Source organism: Cervus elaphus, chromosome 20 (assembly GCF_910594005.1).
Source record: "Cervus elaphus chromosome 20, mCerEla1.1, whole genome shotgun sequence".
NCBI classification, from domain to species: Eukaryota; Metazoa; Chordata; class Mammalia; order Artiodactyla; family Cervidae; genus Cervus; species Cervus elaphus.
This window is the reverse complement of record NC_057834.1, coordinates 126686085-126699736: the sequence shown is the minus strand read 5'-3', so window position 1 is coordinate 126699736 and position 13652 is coordinate 126686085. Positions and strand designations below refer to the sequence as shown.

Here is a 13652-nt window from a genome sequence, read left to right as displayed (position 1 = left end):
GTTAGCTACTTAGCCAGGCTGAGTGCCTTAAAAGTTGTTTTTGTTTTTTTCTTTTTTTTAAATTTAATAGTATGCCTTTATACCTTGGCGGGGGGTGGGGGGGTGGGGGCGGACCTCATTACAGTAAATTTCTTTCTTTTTTTAATGTACAGGTTTTACCACTTGTGTAGGTACATGCAATCACCAGTTGTGATACAGAGCAGATCCGTCACACAAAAGTAGCTCTGTCATCAGTTTTAAACTTAACAATTCAAATTATTAGTACGTGCTTTAAAAATCCAGGTTTGCTTTCATTTCTGAATTTAGTCCTCACTTTGGTGTACCTTATTTCTCGATTAATTGTAGAAAAATAGAAAGTAGAAAAGAAAATAAACTCTGGACTTATCATCCACACTTTGACATACCTTTGTTTAGTATTTGGGTGGAGCCTAGTTTTTATTAAATGCATTTCTCACCTCATTTTGTCCATTTAGGACAAGCCAAGATAGTCTTGATATTCTGCATTCTTTCGCTTATGTCTGTCTTTTATGTTGTCCGTTTTCCACCTCCTTACCTCTGTCATTGACAATCCATGAACCAATATTTGGAATCTGGCACAGAACTGACTTTCTTCAGGACTATATAGTCTAGTATTCCTGTTTTGCTCATCTCCCAGCTCTTAAATTTGTGACTTACACTTTTATTTCATCCTTGTTGATTTACTTCTCTGTTATAGACTTCTGTTATAGATGATAATCTCTGCAGACCTTTGCTAAAATTATTGAAGCTCATTGCACCTATATAATAAAAATATTTTCTATATTTAATGTTAATATTTAAAAATGTATTTGATGTATGTATTAGAAAAATAACCAGACTGTGAAGCTCCACTATTTAGATGAGTGAAATGTTGAGAACACTGAAAGACTTTAATGAAATTGATCATTCTGTTCAGCATCTGCTCTTGATGGGGTATAAATTACATTTGCAAAGTTTGGAAAGTTCTGTTCCTCTTTCTGTTTTGGCTTATGTTCTGTTAATTTTCATATAGACTATTAAGGAAGAGACAGATGGTCTGCATGAGGAATTGGAGTTTATTCGAATCCTTGGAGCAGATTTGATTTTTGCCTGCGGAGAAACTGAGAAGCCGGAAGTGAAGAAGAGCATTGATGAGGTGTGGAGAAGTGGACAAGGGCTTCAGATGGAACATGAGTGGACTCACACCAAGAGTGGGGTGGACTGGGGAATCTGATGGACTGTTTTTCCCCTAGATGAACAATGCCTGGGAGAACTTAAACAGAACATGGAGAGAGAGGCTGGAAAAGCTTGAAGATGCCATGCAAGCCGCTGTGCAGTACCAGGACACTCTTCAGGTGAGAGGCCAAGCGCGACCACCATGGAAACACAGGTGCCATGGTTTCCCTGTCCATCACGAGTGGGTCACCTTCACGGGACTGCAGCATTCTCAAACCGTCGGTGCTCATCCTGTATTTCCAGCCAGTTTTCCGCTTCTAATGAGGAAAGTTCTGACATCAGAAGTGTAGACTTCTTACCATGTTTTTCTTTGCCTACTTGTCATATAATTTATCCTCATGGAGGCTATAGAGTGAAGCTGGCCTTGCTGTCAAAGTCATTGCTTGTTAGAAATTCCAAACCCAGGTTATCTTGAAGCACAGCTTGGCACAATAGCTTTGGCACATCATGGGCTTGCTAGCTGGCTATGAGAAGTGTTTTGTTTTGTTTTTTTCATATTTAGTTTTTCCAGATTGTAGTTTATTTTGGACATTATTCCAGTCATATTGGCTTCATTCTTAAGTCTCTGTATTACTGAAGTAAAGATCATTATCTCTTATCTCTTTCCCCAACTTCAGAGCACAAACAGCACGAGGTACTTTGATTTAACTCTGTTTAGCAGAGATCATGCTAATTGTCTCGTGACTTCTCATATTTTGGTTTTTGACTGCTTATTTGTATTTTTTTTTTTTTTAATTTTAGGCTATGTTCGACTGGCTAGATAACACTGTGATCAAACTCTGCACAATGCCCCCTGTCGGGACTGACCTCAACACTGTTAAAGATCAGTTAAATGAAATGAAGGTTTGTACATGGGAACGGGTTTCGAAGGAGGATTGCTTCATTTTAGGTTTTGTTTGTGTTGTCTGGGGGCGGGTTGTTCTGTCTTTTGGCTGTGCACAGTCTTGGTTGCTGTGTGCCGTCTTTCTCCAGTTGCGGCGAGTGGGGGCTGGCTACTCTCTAGTTGCAGTGCGCAGCTTCTCATTGTGGCTTCTCGTTGCGGAGCGCAGACTTCAGTTGTTAGCGGTGCACAGGCTTACCTGCCCTGTAGCATGTGGAATCTTCTCACATCAGGGATCAAACACATGTCCCCTGCACTGGCAGGCAGACCCGGCTACCAGAGAAGTCCCATTTTAGCTTTTAAACACTTGTTGTGTTGTTAACATTTAGTATATCTTTGGTAGGAGTTCAAAGTGGAAGTTTACCAACAGCAAATTGAGATGGAGAAGCTCAATCACCAGGGTGAATTAATGTTAAAGAAAGCTACTGATGAAACGGACAGAGATATTATCCGAGAACCCCTGACAGAACTCAAACACCTCTGGGAGAACCTGGGTGAGAAAATTGCTCACAGACAGGTAAGGCAAATGGCAGAGTACATCAAGTGGACTACTGTCTGCTGTCTTCTGATTTCCTAACAAACGTTCCCTTCGTATCGTTTTCTGAGTAGCATAAGCTGGAAGGTGCTCTCTTGGCCCTTGGCCAGTTCCAGCATGCCTTAGAGGAACTAATGAGCTGGCTGACTCACACTGAAGAGTTGCTGGATGCTCAGAGACCAGTAAGTGGAGACCCAAAAGTCATTGAAGTTGAGCTCGCAAAGCACCATGTGAGTATTGTCGTTTTTTATCTCCAAGCCTATTGGTTTGAGATCATGTACTGCCACCAGAAGCTTTTTGGTATTGTGTTGTACCTTAGAGAGCCAGGCTTAATGATACCTGTAGAGATAAATTATGTTGTTAAACATTTTTTAGGTTCTAAAAAATGACGTTCTGGCCCATCAAGCCACAGTGGAAACAGTCAACAAAGCTGGCAATGAGCTTCTTGAGTCTAGTGCTGGAGACGATGCCAGCAGCTTAAGGAGCCGTTTGGAAACCATGAACCAATGCTGGGAGTCAGTGTTACAGAAGACAGAGGAGCGGGAGCAGCAGCTTCAGTCGACACTGCAGCAGGTACATGCACTGTTAGTACCCGTTAGTACCCGTGGAGCTGCGCACGTAACGTTTGGAAGAAAGTGCGTCTAAGTCGACGAAAGGAAAGCAGTTTGGTGTAGAACCATCTGCCTTGAGAGGAAGGTCAATTCTGTGCTGGAGGTTGTCTGGAAAGAACAGCTTTTAATTGGGTCATTCTTTTTGGATTAGTTTGTGGTCCACTGCCTCCATCTCCTATTCAAAGTTAGATCTTTGCGGTGACAAACCTTGTTCTCAGATCAAGTTATTTCTTGGATCAAGTCAGGTTCCTCCATATCCAAATTCAGCACTACCTTAGTCAATTCATCAGGTTGAATCAGACGTCCCTGTTACAGCGAAGCGTGAAGGATTCTGCTGAATTGTAAATATAATATGTTGGCCCCATGCTCATCCAGCAACAGAGCAGCCCTGCCTGAGAGCAGCGCCGGATTCCTCCCTTAAAGATTCCTTGTGTGATCATTTAGAGAGTTTACTTTGGAAACTAGAATTGACTACTGACCTTCCTAATGTCTTTTCTCAAAAGGCCCAGGGTTTCCACAGTGAAATTGAAGATTTCCTCTTGGAACTGACTAGAATGGAGACCCAACTTTCTGCATCGAAGCCCACAGGAGGACTTCCTGAAACAGCTAGGGAACAGCTTGATACACACATGGTAATAGATTTCTTGAAGTTGATCATAGGCATCCCATATTCAGTAGCTCCTTTCTGAAGTTACAGAGACATGTGCATCTGAGAGTCTACCAAGTAGTATGTTTTTACTGATAGTATAGTGCTTGGGGGTAGGTGTGTATATACAGGTTTCTAGCATCCTATGATAGGCAGCAGTAGCAACAGGGAAGAATTGGCAAGAGATACCTTGGTGAGCTGGCAAATCAAGTTAATCAGATTGTCTGACGCAAGAATATTGATTTGAAAGTGAGCGTATCAAGAAGACAAATAGACACAGACATGGTGGTATTTAAGAAAAAGGCTACTGGGGCTTCCCTAGTGGTCCAGTGGTTAAGACTCCACACTTCCACTGCAGGGGCAACAGGTTCAATCTGTGATTGGGGAACTGAGATCCTGCTTGCCTGTGCAGCACAGCCAAAAAATGGAAAAAAAGGAAAAGAAAAGAAAAAGACTTCTTAGTGGGGGATGGTTTAGGGAAATCCAATAGAAACTGACAATGTTTCAAGATAGTGGCCGAGAACAAAAGGCAATGTAAGTTCTAGGCAAATCCCTCAGCAAAAGGAGAAATAAATTATTGGGGTCCATTTTTGTGGTCACTGGTCCTTAAAAAATTCTGTTGGTGACAAAATTATGTTAAGGAAAAATGGTGGGTTTTACTCCCTAATTGTTCATAAGTTGAATCTAAAAGGAAGGATTTTAATCCAAATGAGACCTTCCTCAGCTTTTCCAAACTATGCTGGTAAATCTGTGTGTGGGTGACTTTGAGGAAATTGGCATTACTGACCTCTTTCTTGCCCTTTCTTAAAGGAACTCTATTCCCAGCTCAAAGCCAAGGAAGAGACTTACAATCAGCTGCTTGACAAGGGTAGGCTAATGCTTCTCAGCCGTGATGACTCAGGATCCGGTTCAAAGACAGAACAGAGCGTAGCACTCTTGGAACAAAAGTGGCATGTGGTCAGCAGTAAGATGGAAGAAAGAAAGGTATCACCACAAAGTTCAGTTTGATTACTGTTTAAGGAGTTTTCTTAATGATTGCATGCAGTTGTTACCTAGTTTCTATGGAGGATTTTTTTAACACCCAGTTGCATTGTGACAGGCTAGCAGAACTGATATCCTCAGAATTGGTTTTGTGCTAATCAAGCCATCTTTTCTGCCTTTACATTTCTATTTTCCATCCATGTCAAGTTGCATTGATGCTACTAGTTTCTGCTGTTACTTCCTTTTATAATATTTATATTTATTATATATAATAGATATTATATATATAACATTATATAATATTATAATATTTATAATACTGTGTCCCTTTTCTGCATCCACCAGTTAAGGCACTGCTCAGCGATGGACTGTGTATTCCATCTACTTAAAAACAGGTTTTGTTGGAGTTGGTGACTTGAGAATGGGAGGTTAGGAACAATATACAGGGAGTATCATGAATAATTCCTCACAAAGAATTTGATTTCTACTTACCAAAACTCAACAAACAATAAATCATATGGCCTTGTCCTACTTTTCCTCAAAAATCAAATTGTCTTCAAAAGAAAAGTGATCAGAGATCAAGGCATCTGCCCCCAAACAGTACTTTTTATGAATACAGAGTTTTAGGATATCCCCCTGCACACAGTTTCTATGCTGGACAAATGAAACATTAAATATGTGTCCAAATCCATTGGCCACATCCATTGAACAAATAGTTATTAGGCATGTTTGTACTAGGCACTGTACTAGGTGTAGAGTGGAAACAATAAAGGCATGAACTCTGTCATCGTGAACTTGAATGGGCAGAAGGAAATAAATCACTCACATTATAAATTTAACATTTTGAGAGAAGCATTAATTTACTAGAATCCTTCTTGTGTGGGGGTCTGGTAACTTTGTTACATGAAAAATGAGTAGAGGACCCCGAGTATATGGCTGTGTTCTAATTCTTAGATGGGCTCTTGTTTATAATTCCTACTGAATGTAGAATTCATTAAAGAAACCGAGGTAGATTCTGGCTCATCATCAGGAAGTTTCTACAGGGTTTTCCTAACAGTGGAGCAAGTAGCCTCGAGGAATACAGTTTTGACCCTTGAACAGCATGGGTTTGAGCTACGCGGGTCCAGTTGTGTGCAGAATTCCACCCCCCAACCCCCGCGCTGAATATGTCTACAGTCCTACACAATCCCTAGTTGGTTGATAAATCTTTGGAGTCAGAGCCGTGGATATGGAAGGCTGACTATAAAGTTACACATGAATTTTCAACTTTTCAAAGCATCGATGCCCTTAAACCTGTGTTGTTCAGGGGTTGACTGTAGTTGGTGAACTGATCAAATGAAGGCTAGCTATCAAAGATACTATTTTTGATTTTGCAAGAATAGTACATTGCAGAATTGCTAAAATTAAGCTCTGCTAAAACTATGTAGATAAAATGATGTGGAAAGATTTCCTGCCATCTGGGAACTTGCAGTGTGTTGACTTCTAAACCTTTCTTTGATAGAATTGAGGTAGATTTTATTTTTCTACTTTTTTGTTTATATTGAGCCTGCGTTTTTGTAACACTCATTGTAGTGTTGGGGTGGGGGGTGGGCAGCTGATGTTTTTTACTGACGTTACTTCCCATCATCTAGGAAATTAGTCTAGCCCAGCCAGCTTCCCTTTCGCCCACCTGCTCTGGGGGAATGGCATGGGGTGGGAGGCCACCTTCTGCAGTATACTGCAGCCCATGCCCTCCCACAGGGGAAAGGAGGCACTCAGAAATCATGTCAAGCCCTGCCTCTGGATACAGGAGTGGGGACAGGTGGCAGCACTCCTGGGACCCCCCTGCCCGGGTGATGCAAGGCCTAGGCTGCTGGAATGGCCAGTCCAGGCAGGCCTCAGTTTTCCCTACTCCAGAGCACTGCCCTGCTCTCCCAGTAGACACCAGGCACTTATTTTCTGACTAGACCAGGCGTAGGGGAGGGGTCTGGGTGGAGTCACAGCCACCTCCAGCCATTTTTTGCAGAGGCTTCGGAGACCACCCTGCTTCCAAAAGTTAAAGTCTGCCCTCCAACTGTAGCCAGGCTGAACCCTGGAGACATTGCCCAAAGATAAGCAGGGATCAGGAAGGGAAATACGAGTATTAGGGGAATAGGGTGTGTTGAGTTTTACAATGCTTTTGTTTGTTGTTTAGCCGCTAAGTCCTATGGGACTCTCTTGCAACCCATGGACTACAGCCCGCTAGGCTCCTCTGTCCATGGAATGTCAAGGCAAAATACTGGAGTGGGTTGCCATTTCCTTCTCCATATAGTATTTGTTAGGTTACAGAAGTAACCTGAAAATGCCAAGAGGAAGGTAAAAAGCATTCATAACCCAGTTAATAGTAATAAACATTTTTAGTGTGTTTCTGGTGTTTCTTTCTGTGAGAATTCTGCATATATTCATTTTTAACAACCTGTCATTATCCTGTTTTGCCCACCTGATAGATGGGCCAGAGGCAAAGGCCATCATCCAGATGTTCTGGGTGGAAGTCTCTGAGGATGGAGCTTGTAGACTGAAATTGGGGTGTATTCATGGAAAAATAGCCTGCATCCTGATTGAAGCACTGTTTTTGTCATCCTAATTTAGATCAAAATGACTAAAAATTTACATCTGATGTCACATTTTTACTTGAAATATTCTGACCTTTATTGCCTTTGTTGCTTGCAGCATAAGCGTGTTTCACACTCAGACATTTTCAGGTGCCATATTTTCTGAAAACATATTTTAACAGAAAGCATTGCAGTGAGCATCATTATCACAGTGAAGTGCTTTTCAGTTAGTTGTTTTTATGTCACAAAAAGGGCATTAAAGGAAACTGAGACTTTGCCCAAAGCAGGTTGGAGATCCTGCAGCTGTCACCACTAAAGGGCCTGTTCTCTTACGGTCCCTAAATGGCTTGAATGGCTTTATTCCTGTTCTTTAATGTCCCAGGAAGTGGGGAATGGCAGAGAAAGCAACTTAGCTGTAAACTGTGCTCTTTGCTTTTCCAAGCACAGTTGCTTGAGTTTCAGATACTAGCATTCAAAATGTCCCCTTCTTTGCAAACAAGGCATGTTTGGAGGTTGATTAAATGAGGCTTCCTTCTTAGAAGTCTTTTCACTTGGTGTACAATTCACGTCTTTGTCCTTGAAGCTATAATTCCTGAATTTGGTACTTGTCTTTTTGTGTGTGTGCATGGCACCTGAAAATTTAGTCAAAGCTGGAAGAGGCCCTCAACCTGGCAACAGAATTCCAGAATTCCCTGCAAGAATTTATCAACTGGCTCACTCTAGCGGAGCAGAGTTTAAACATCGCTTCTCCTCCCAGCCTGATTCTAAACACCGTCCTTTCCCAGATAGAGGAGCATAAGGTAACAATGGCATTACAATGCTGCCTTCCTTTTGCAAGTACCAATTGAAAGTGATGCTCCTCAATCTTAGCTCCAGTCTAAAAACAGCAATATTTTCTCCTCAGGTGTTTGCTAATGAAGTAAATGCTCATCGAGACCAGATCATTGAGCTGGATCAAACCGGCAATCAGTTAAAGTTCCTTAGCCAAAAACAGGACGTTGTTTTGATCAAAAATTTGCTGGTTAGCGTCCAGTCTCGATGGGAGAAGGTTGTCCAGCGATCTATTGAAAGAGGGCGATCGCTGGATGATGCCAGAAAGCGGGCAAAACAAGTAAGTTGTGAAAGAAAGATACCAATTTATTGAACAACCTTGGACTTGTTGAGTTGAGATAAAAGTGCTGTGTTGTGTGCATGTTCATTCCTGTTATAACTTATTTCTTCAATAATTTCAGTTCCATGAAGCTTGGAAAAAGCTGATTGATTGGCTGGAAGATGCGGAAAGTCACCTCGACTCAGAACTGGAGATATCCAACGACCCAGACAAAATTAAACTTCAGCTCTCCAAACATAAGGTGCATTGGCTCACTGCTCTTCATTCCTGAGCTTGGGATTCACTGACATTTGTAGCTTGCTATAAAAAGGAAAAGCTAAAACTTTTAGCTTGCTGAAAGAAAACTGATCAGTTAGTGTTAAACAGTTAAGATCATAGAGCCAGCCTTCCATTTTGCATGTAGACAGTGTCTAACCATAACAACTGCTTATTTTAAATAAGAGTTCAAACAAAGTGACTGTGGGAGTAGCCAGCTAAAACTGTGGGCTTTTAGAAAAAGTCATGATCTGGTGTATGTGGCACAAACAGAACCTCACCAATTTCCTCAGGGTAAGCTGTTGTTAATTTTAAGACATAGTGACATTCATACTGTATCTGGTTACCACCTGAAAACTCAGTGTCATCTGACTTTCAGCATTTTTTTTTTCTTTTCTGAAAACAGGAGTTCCAGAAAACTCTTGGTGGCAAACAGCCTGTATATGACACTACAATTAGAACAGGCAGAGCCCTGAAAGAGAAGACGTTGCTCCCTGATGACACTCAGAAACTGGACAACTTACTGGGAGAAGTCAGAGACAAGTGGGACACTGTTTGTGGCAAGTCTGTGGAGAGGTGAGCATGAATGTCCCCTTCGTGGGTCTCTGTGTTGTCCCCCAAAAGTAACCAGGAGACGGTACCAGATTCTGTAAAAATGATAATGAAGCTAACACATCAGTAGCAGTAGCATCTTGGTATTTCCAATTAATTGAGTGATGAATTATGAAGTAATTTGAGGAAAATATATTAAAATTATCTTACTTAAACTTGAAACTTACTGTATTACAAAGAGAGAAGCCTATAAAATCAAGCCAACAATAGTATTAATAGAGCTATAAATATATGTAAATCGCCAATTTGTAATGCCAGAATCCTGGCTCAGGAATGCCAGGTTTTGAATGTTCTTCAAAAACCTCTGATATAGTATCTCCTTTAACCACCATGAGACTCAGTCATCCTTATAACAACCACTGAGGTGGGAGTACTCTCCTCCCCCTTTTACAGATCAGAAAAGAGTCATGAAGAGGTTTCTTGACTCCCCCATGCTCACTCAGCTGCTAAGTGACAGAGCTGAGATTTAGTTCTAAAAGTTGTACTTTTATCCACTTGTACCCACTATGCTATGTAAGCATTATGATAACTCTTTATTATTTGTACTCCCAATTTTTCAGATGAGGTGACTTGAGTTTCAAAGAGGTAAAGAGACAGGCTAGAGTCTCATGACAGATGGAGAGTTAGGAGTTGAACTGCTGGCCCCAGGCCATTAACAGAATCGTCCCCCTCTCCTGGAGTGGTGTAATGTAAATAAAAAGACCTTGGGTCGTAGGGTTTGTGTATGTGTATAGCAGCTGGACTCTTGAGATCCCAGAAGTGCATCTCTACCTGTCACCTGTACTGTGCTTAATCCATTTTTGAGAGTGGTTTACCTAAACATACCTACATATCTCTTAGTCACTTTTTATAATATTTTTAACTGTTCTAACACAGTGGTCTCTAGATAGAGTTCAAGCAGTATTCCCTTTCAACGGCCAGAACTATGGGCCATTCATAAAAGGATCATTAAAATTAGTGAGGCTTATGTGCTTGTCTCAGGCAGCACAAGCTGGAGGAGGCCCTGCTGTTTTCCGGCCAATTCATGGACGCCCTGCAGGCCTTGGTTGACTGGTTGTACAAGGTGGAGCCACAGCTGGCTGAGGACCAGCCTGTCCACGGAGACCTGGACCTCGTCATGAACCTCATGGATGCCCACAAGGTGAGGGGTGAGATCTGGGCTGTGTGGAGGGCGAAGCCATCGGGTCCCCCATCCCTGTGTGCCTTCTGCTCCTGCTGCCCTCCTAGGGCTTCCCTAGAAAGGAAGGCGGAAAGAGCCTGTGTCTCTGCTTGTCGGAGAGGCGGCTCCTTGCTCTGTGTGTTTAAACAAACTGCTGCCGGGATTCTGCATCAGTCACAAAGAACTGACCAAACTTGGTTTGATTCAGATGTGCCGATGTGTAAGCTTCATTTTGAGGTTCCCTCCCACTTCCTGTTTATATGTCTCAATTGAATCTTATATGTCTCAGTTGAATCAAATTGGATTTAAATTCAGGAGACCCTCAAGATATCCATTTTCCACTGATTCTTACAATGAAAATGAGTGCTTTTTCAACTGCTTGTGAACCTGGCAAGCTAGCACCGTGCATACCAACATTTAGTACCTACACCTGTATGTTGGACTGCATACTGCTCTCCTGCTTCAGCATCAAGCATTCAGCTTTACCTTGAAATTACACCAGAGTTTTATGTACATGGCAGGTGCGCTCTTACCAAGAGGGAAAAGAGAGGGGAGGGATAAATTGGATGATTGGGATTGACATATACATACTACCGTATCTAAAATAGATAGCTAACAATCTGCTGAATAACACGGGGAACTCTACTCAATACTCTGTAGTAACATATATGGGAAAAGAATCTGAAAATGAGTGGATGAATGTGTATGTATAACTGGTGCACTTTGCTGTACGGCAGAAACTAACGTAACAGGGACTTCCCTGGTGGTTCAGGGGTTAAGACTCTGTGCTTCCTATGCAGGGAATGCGGGTTTGATCCCTGACCAGGAAACTAACTTCCCACATGCAGCATGGTGTGGCCCAAAAAAAGAAACTAACCCAACATTGTAAATCAACTATACTCCAATAAAAGTCAATTTTAAAAGTCCCACAGTTCTGGAGAGGTTAGCATAGCATGGTCCCTGTATCACAGGTGAGGAAGCTGGGACTGCAGTTAAGCAGCTTATCCAAAGTCACATGGCCTCATTCAGACCCGCGTCCTCTGATGCTTCTTTTTCACTTGTGGTCCCACCTCCATATTTGCATAAAAGACACACAATTAGAACCTATCAAAGGAGAATTGAAGGAAAGGAATACTTTCTCTTTGGTTTTACTTCTTGAATTCAAAATGTTTGTGAGATGAACTAATTCTCCTACTTTCCAGGTTTTCCAGAAGGAACTGGGAAAGCGAACAGGAACCGTTCAGGTCCTGAAGCGATCAGGCCGGGAACTGATAGAGAACAGTCGAGATGACACCACTTGGGTGAAGGGGCAGCTCCAGGAGCTGAGCACTCGCTGGGACACCGTGTGCAAACTCTCCGTCTGCAAACAGAGCCGGCTGGAGCAGGCCTTGAAGCAGGTCAGACAGCACCGGGGGGCCTGAGCAAAGCCAGTCTGGCCTCTTTGTCAGGATCGGTTCTGGCCAGTCTCACAAGGAGTCAAAAATTGATGTTCTAGATGTTCTACAAGAACATTTAGCATGTCTGTATTAGAGAAATCATGACTCCAGTTGATTTTCAAAGTAGCACAGATGAAAAATGACCTTTGGGGGCTTCAGTAGAGCCTCTAGGTGCCTGTGATAGGCCAGTGAGTTCAGGCCAGACCCCTCTCTGGCTGCCTTGTCTGGGACCTCAGCAGAGGTCCCAGAGGCTCTGGGCTTGGTTGGTTACTCTGTTGGTTACTCCCAACAGAGAGGCTCAGGCTCTTGTGCTTGGTTATTTCAGGCAGAAGAGTTTCGGGACACAATCCACATGCTTCTGGAGTGGCTTTCTGAAGCTGAGCAGACGCTACGCTTTCGGGGAGCGCTTCCCGATGACACGGAAGCTCTGCAGTCTCTCATTGACACTCACAAGGTAATCCATCTCAGGGTGTGGGTCCCCACACTGCCCACAAGGGGAAATGACATGTGGGTTTTCTGACCCCCTAGAGACCACTCATCCTCTCGTCTTTTGCAAAAGTGGCACATGCAGGTTATAAGCAAGTCAAACAGCTGGTGTTAGTACCAGAGGAAAACATGGGCTGCTCTAGCTTTACTAAAGAACACCCCACCCCCACCCCTCTGCATACACCTTGCGTGGCTTTCCTCCCTGACCAGCTCCAAGCCTGATCTGTGCCCCCAGAGCTGCTCACCAGGCTGCAGGGCATAATGTGGTGTCTGGGGCCTCAGTGTGACTGTTCTAAGGAGATGGGAAGTGTTTCCTTTTTTAATTTTTGTATTTCCCACCTAGAGATTTTACTCTTGGTTTTGTGATTGCATTGTGTTAGGTATTGTTAAAACATTGTAGTGTTTTGTAGCTGTCACTATTTTTGTCCAGTACCGTTTACACATATGGAAATGAATATAAACAGGAATTTGTAAAAAGAGGGAGTGCTCAGGAAGGAGGTCAGCTTCTGTGTTTCTAGTCCTTACCATTCGTTCACTGAAAATCATTCTTCTATAAGTCCCTTACTTTCCCACACCTGTGAGAACTGGAAAGAAAATGCCAGAGACACCTAAATACATACTTTAGAGGTCTGTGTCAACACAGTTAAAAAAAAACACTGAAGTGGTTTTCTCCTCTCAGTCTAAACTAACAGTGCTGCTAGAGTAGGTTTAAGGTTTCAAATCTTGTTTGTTTAGGAATTCATGAAGAAAGTGGAAGAAAAGCGAGTGGATGTTAACACAGCAGTGGCCATGGGAGAAGTCATCCTGGCAGTCTGCCATCCTGACTGCATCACCACCATCAAGCACTGGATCACCATCATCCGGGCACGCTTTGAGGAGGTGAGTCCCTAGGTTTACAGGAAGACCACAAGTGTCCCATCCCCCATGTAAGGAATCTTTCACTCACTCTGAATAGCTCAACAGGAGTCAGGTTATTAGCATTTTAGCAGTGACTGTTTTCTTGATAATGTGCAGAAACCTGAAAGGACGGTGCTGGTATTGTAACACGTTCCTTGATGACGTCCAGTGGACACATGCCGTGCCCTTTCCTCCTTCCAGGGACCTTCTGTGTCTAAGACCGTGTACTGCATTTGTTTT

General features: G+C 42.7%; 1 protein-coding gene across 25 annotated transcripts in view; it reads left to right on the top strand.

The window, feature by feature from the left end:
• MACF1 (microtubule actin crosslinking factor 1) overlaps positions 1–13652 on the top strand; it is a 339001-nt gene that overhangs the window by 300294 nt on the left and 25055 nt on the right. For all 25 annotated transcript variants that reach the window (XM_043878610.1, XM_043878618.1, XM_043878625.1 and 22 more), the window contains 16 exons: positions 1031–1153; positions 1251–1352; positions 1975–2076; positions 2457–2630; positions 2723–2878; positions 3024–3221; positions 3763–3891; positions 4716–4889; positions 8101–8256; positions 8361–8567; positions 8689–8808; positions 9229–9398; positions 10416–10575; positions 11796–11990; positions 12355–12483; positions 13251–13394. In XM_043878610.1, coding sequence (XP_043734545.1) covers positions 1031–1153; positions 1251–1352; positions 1975–2076; positions 2457–2630; positions 2723–2878; positions 3024–3221; positions 3763–3891; positions 4716–4889; positions 8101–8256; positions 8361–8567; positions 8689–8808; positions 9229–9398; positions 10416–10575; positions 11796–11990; positions 12355–12483; positions 13251–13394 — 2439 coding nt within the window. The remainder of the gene's footprint in view (positions 1–1030; positions 1154–1250; positions 1353–1974; positions 2077–2456; positions 2631–2722; positions 2879–3023; positions 3222–3762; positions 3892–4715; positions 4890–8100; positions 8257–8360; positions 8568–8688; positions 8809–9228; positions 9399–10415; positions 10576–11795; positions 11991–12354; positions 12484–13250; positions 13395–13652) is intronic.